The 6,000-nt window shown below is 52.5% G+C and overlaps 1 protein-coding gene across 1 annotated transcript in view; it reads left to right on the forward strand.

Annotated features, from left to right (window-relative positions):
- The window catches only part of LOC138504919 (uncharacterized), a 29,004-nt gene extending 26,056 nt beyond the window's left edge, over positions 1-2,948 (forward strand). Inside the window, exons 2-3 of the mRNA XM_069625319.1 lie at positions 1,080-1,875; positions 1,989-2,948. Of these exons, the coding sequence (XP_069481420.1) occupies positions 1,080-1,875; positions 1,989-2,948 (1,756 nt within the window). The remainder of the gene's footprint in view (positions 1-1,079; positions 1,876-1,988) is intronic.
- Positions 2,949-6,000: the final 3,052 nt, after the last annotated feature.

The following is a 6,000-nucleotide window of genomic DNA, read 5'->3' on the forward strand; positions in this document are numbered from 1 at the left end:
GTTGACCTCGGAGCAGGGGATTACTTGAAATGCCAATATTAAACTACAAGTATACAAGAACAGTAATGCTATCCAAATATAACATGCAAAACATTGTTTGGTCTGTATTAAAGCAATATATAAAGAGTGTAAATGTTAAATTGAAGAATAATGGAGTGTGTTAGTAAATGTATTGAAAAGTAATCCGCATGCGCGAGATATGTAAATTAGGTAAGTGAACCTAGCGCGACCCTAGCCCAGTGCATGATTAACCTGTAAGGGGGCTGGACATCATTTTACAAATTGTATAAAAGCACCGATGTCCAGTTAGGAAATTCCCTCACTGCTCATATTGTACCCTGCTGGTGGTCTCTGTGATGTATTGACAGCCAAATAGCTATTTGTGTACTTTGTTCAATACTGTTCAGTTTTGTAAAAAAGATTCTGGGAATCTTTATAAGCCCGTGTCGGTGTATTTTCCTTTGCTCGGTGTAACAGCCGTAGTATTGTATTTATTCCACAACCTCTGAAAGAAACAATTTCTCTCAGAAGCTCCTTGAGGCTGGACCCTCCCCCAGGACATTGGGTAGAAGGGCCCCCTGCACCGCGGGGCTGCAGGGTCCCCGTTACGCCAGTGCTGTGAGCAGGAGGAGGAAGAGGTGGATTACCGCCCATGAATACATCAGACAGGGACAACACCAGCAGTGACCTGGACCACGTGCATCCATGACTGAATTAATGACTTGTCTCGGGAAGATAGCTCAGGGGCAACACACTCGCCTTAGAAACAAGATGACACAGAGCTACACAGTTTCGTTCCCTGGATCCATGCTCAGAAACCTTTGGGTATCAAGCGCGTTATAAATTACCAATTAATAATAATAATAATAATAATAATAATAATAATAATAATAATAATAATAATAATAATAATAATAACAATAATAACAATAATGCCAGCAGTGACAAGACCACCCGCAGCAGTGACTGGACCAACCCCATCAGTGAGCACACCAATGCCAGCAGCGAGCAGAACCACTCCAACAGTGACTGTCTCAGTCCCATTATTGACTGGATCAGGCACATTAGTGACTGACCAGCACCAGCAGTGACCAAACCAGCCCAAGCATTGACCAGACCAGCCCAAGCAGTGACTGGATCAGCCGCAGCAGTGACTGGACCAGTACCAGCAGTGACCGGATCAGCACCAACAGTGACCGGATCAGCACCAACAGTGACCGGACCAGCACCAGCAGTGACTGGACCAGCTGTGACCAAATCAGCACCAACAGTGACCAGACCAGCACCAGCAGTGACCAGACAAGTACCAGCAGTGACTGGACCAGCACCAGCAGTGACCGGATCAGCACCAACAGTGACCGGATCAGCACCAACAGTGACTGGACCAGCACCAGCAGTGACCGGACCAGTTCAAGCAGTTACTTGACCAGCACCAGCAGTGACGGGACTAGCACCAGCAGTGACTGGACCAGCACCAGCAGTGACCGGACCAGCTCAAGCAGTGACCGGACCAGCTCAAGCAGTTACTTGACGAGCTCCAGCAGTGACCGGACTAGCACCAGCAGTGACTGGACCAGCACCAGCAGTGACCGGGTCAGCTCAAGCAGTGACCGGACCAGCTCAAGCAGTTACTTGACCAGCACCAGCAGTACCTGGACCAGCACCAGCAGTGACCAAACCAGCCCAAGCAGTGACCAGACCAGCCCAAGCAGTGGATCAGCACCAGCAGTGACCGGAACAGCACCAGCAGTGACCGGACCAGCACCAGCAGTGACCGGACCAGCAACAGCAGTGACTGGACCAGCACCAGCAATGACCGGACCAGCACCAGCAGTGACCAGACCAGCAACAGCAGTGACTGGATCAGCACGAACAGTAACCGGACCAGCACCAGCAGTGACCAGCCCAGCAACAGCAGTGACTGGACCAGCTACAGCAGTGCCCGGAACAGCACCAGCAGTGACCGGACCAGCACCAGCAGTGACTAGATCAGCACCAACAGTGACCGGACCAGCACCAGCAGTGACCGGACCAGCTCAAGCAGTGACTTGACCAGCAGCAGCAGTGACTGGATCAGCACCAACAGTGACTGGACCAGCACCAGCAGTGACTGGACCAGCTCAAGCAGTGACTTGACCAGCACCAGCAGTGACTGGATCAGCACCAACAGTGACCGGACCAGCACCAGCAGTGACCGGACCAGCACCAGCAGTGACCGGACCAGCACCAGCAGTGACCAGACCAGCTCAAGCAGTGACTGGACCAGCACCAGCAGTGACTGGACCAGCACCAGCAGTGACTGGATCAGCACCAAAAGTGACCGGACCAGCACCAGCAGTGACCAGACCAGCTCAAGCAGTGACTTGACCAGCACCAGCAGTGACCGGACCAGCACCAGCAGTGACCAGACCAGCTCATGCAGTGACTTGACCAGCACCAGCAGTGACTGGACCAGCTCAAGCAGTGACTTGACCAGCACCAGCAGTGATTGGATCAGCACCAACAGTGACCGGACCAGCACCAGCAGTGACTGGATCAGCATCAACAGTGACCGGACCAGCACCAGCAGCGCCTGGATCAGCACCAACAGTGACCGGACCAGCACCAGCAGTGACCAGACCAGCTCAAGCAGTGACTTGACCAGCACCAGCAGTGACTGGACCAGCACCAGCAGTGACCAGACCAGCTCATGCAGGGACTTGACCAGCACCAACAGTGACCGGACCAGCACTAGCAGGGACCAGACCAGCACCAGCAGTGACCAGACCAGCTCATGTTGTGACTTGACCAGCACCAGCAGTGACTGGAACAGCAGTGACTGGACCAGCACCAGCAATGACCGGACCAGCTCAAGCAGTTACTTGACCAGCACCAGCAGTGACCGGACCAGCAACAGCAGTGGCTGGACCAGCACCAACAGTGACCGGACCAGCACCAGCAGTGACTAGACCAGCACCAGCAGTGACCAGAGCAGCTCATGTTGTGACTTGACCAGCACCAGCAGTGACTGGACCAGCACCAGCAGTGACCGGACCAGCTCAAGCAGTGACCGGACCAGCTCAAGCAGTTACTTGACGAGCTCCAGCAGTGACCGGACTAGCACCAGCAGTGACTGGACCAGCACCAGCAGTGACCGGGTCAGCTCAAGCAGTGACCGGACCAGCTCAAGCAGTTACTTGACCAGCACCAGCAGTACCTGGACCAGCACCAGCAGTGACCAAACCAGCCCAAGCAGTGACCAGACCAGCCCAAGCAGTGGATCAGCACCAGCAGTGACCGGGTCAGCTCAAGCAGTGACCGGACCAGCTCAAGCAGTTACTTGACCAGCACCAGCAGTACCTGGACCAGCACCAGCAGTGACCAAACCAGCCCAAGCAGTGACCAGACCAGCCCAAGCAGTGGATCAGCACCAGCAGTGACCGGAACAGCACCAGCAGTGACCGGACCAGCACCAGCAGTGACCGGACCAGCAACAGCAGTGACTGGACCAGCACCAGCAGTGACCGGACCAGCACCAGCAGTGACCAGACCAGCAACAGCAGTGACTGGATCAGCACGAACAGTAACCGGACCAGCACCAGCAGTGACCAGACCAGCAACAGCAGTGACTGGACCAGCTACAGCAGTGCCCGGAACAGCACCAGCAGTGACCGGACCAGCACCAGCAGTGACTAGATCAGCACCAACAGTGACCGGACCAGCACCAGCAGTGACCGGACCAGCTCAAGCAGTGACTTGACCAGCAGCAGCAGTGACTGGATCAGCACCAACAGTGACTGGACCAGCACCAGCAGTGACTGGACCAGCTCAAGCAGTGACTTGACCAGCACCAGCAGTGACTGGATCAGCACCAGCAGTGACCGGACCAGCACCAGCAGTGACCGGACCAGCACCAGCAGTGACCAGACCAGCTCAAGCAGTGACTGGACCAGCACCAGCAGTGACTGGACCAGCACCAGCAGTGACTGGATCAGCACCAAAAGTGACCGGACCAGCACCAGCAGTGACCAGACCAGCTCAAGCAGTGACTTGACCAGCACCAGCAGTGACCGGACCAGCACCAGCAGTGACCAGACCAGCTCATGCAGTGACTTGACCAGCACCAGCAGTGACTGGACCAGCTCAAGCAGTGACTTGACCAGCACCAGCAGTGATTGGATCAGCACCAACAGTGACCGGACCAGCACCAGCAGTGACTGGATCAGCATCAACAGGGACCGGACCAGCACCAGCAGCGCCTGGATCAGCACCAACAGTGACCGGACCAGCACCAGCAGTGACCAGACCAGCTCAAGCAGTGACTTGACCAGCACCAGCAGTGACTGGACCAGCACCAGCAGTGACCAGACCAGCTCATGCAGGGACTTGACCAGCACCAACAGTGACCGGACCAGCACTAGCAGGGACCAGACCAGCACCAGCAGTGACCAGACCAGCTCATGTTGTGACTTGACCAGCACCAGCAGTGACTGGAACAGCAGTGACTGGACCAGCACCAGCAATGACCGGACCAGCTCAAGCAGTTACTTGACCAGCACCAGCAGTGACCGGACCAGCAACAGCAGTGGCTGGACCAGCACCAACAGTGACCGGACCAGCACCAGCAGTGACTAGACCAGCACCAGCAGTGACAAGAGCAGCTCATGTTGTGACTTGACCAGCACCAGCAGTGACTGGACCAGCAGTGACTGGACCAGCACCAGCAATGACCGGACCAGCTCAAGCAGTTACTTGACCAGCACCAGCAGTGACTGGACCAGCTCATGCAGTGACTGGACCAGCATAAGCAGTGACTGGACCAGAACCGGCAGTGACCAGACCAGCACCAGCAGTGACTGGACCAGCTCGAGCAGTGACTGAACCAGAACCAGCAGAGGCCCAGCATCCCCAAGACAGACTGGACCTGCCACATCGTGGTCGTGACCACACATTGCACGTCCAGAGGCAGTTACCATGAAGGGTGGTTCGGTGGATCTGGCACGCAAAACATTTCTTTCCTCAAAGCAGGTAAAAGAACATTTGACATCAAATGTTGCTTATTGTTCTTTACAGCAATGGTTTAACCAACCCATACTCACAATCAGTATGCTAATCGATGCGGTAGCTGCCATTACTGTAACGCATTATAGTGGATGCCTCTAGAGGCCCTTTGCTGGATGCTTTTGCCAACATAGGAAGATGGATTGAACCAGTGCTTTAAGTGGGATGAGAAATCGAGGTGGGGCTGAAGCGCGCCCTGGTGCACATTGTTTGTGGTGGGGCCTAAAAAGGGTCTGGCACACCCTCAAATCCAAAAGAAATTAGAAGAGGTTTGGCCCACGTAATTTAGAGTGTGATGTTTCCATACGTGAAATGAAACCAAGTAAATTCTTCTTTAAAACATATAAGAAAATAATGTAAATGTGCTTAAAATAGTGACCAACATAAATATATATTTTTGATGTGAATTGTAAATTAAATGGACTGTTTAATTGGACTGCCGGTATTGTTGAAGGCGCTGAGTTTTAATTATTAATGAATTGTAAAATGTATCTGTATTTGTATTTGTTTTTTACGGTAATCTTTTCCAGTGTGTAAGGTTTTGACTAACCAATTGCACTATAAACTTAGTTAAAACATGTTAAAAATATATTCACATATGAGATACAACTTCAAAGCAAAATAGGTTACTGCACCACGAAATTCCATAGACCCTTTAAAACAAATCTGTGATTCGTATGTACTAATTAACAACATTTAAAGCGACACAATGTGTTTCAATACTCAAACCTGTTTACAAACAACCTGATTCAACATATATTTAACTGATGTTGTAATTATAAACATAGCTGATAGGGACATCTATTGGCGAAAAGTAGTATTGTCATACAGCTTTGCATGTATACATTACTGCAAGGAAGAGCAAGTCAGTTCGGACAGCCCTGGACAGCCCTGCAGAGCCCCTGCTCAAAGGCAATATTTAGAGGCTGCTGGTCCGACCCCTGGCACACTTAAAGGCCT

Source organism: Ambystoma mexicanum, chromosome 11, assembly GCF_040938575.1.
Source record: "Ambystoma mexicanum isolate Mex_15411 chromosome 11, UKY_AmexF1_1, whole genome shotgun sequence".
Lineage (NCBI taxonomy): Eukaryota > Metazoa > Chordata > Amphibia > Caudata > Ambystomatidae > Ambystoma > Ambystoma mexicanum.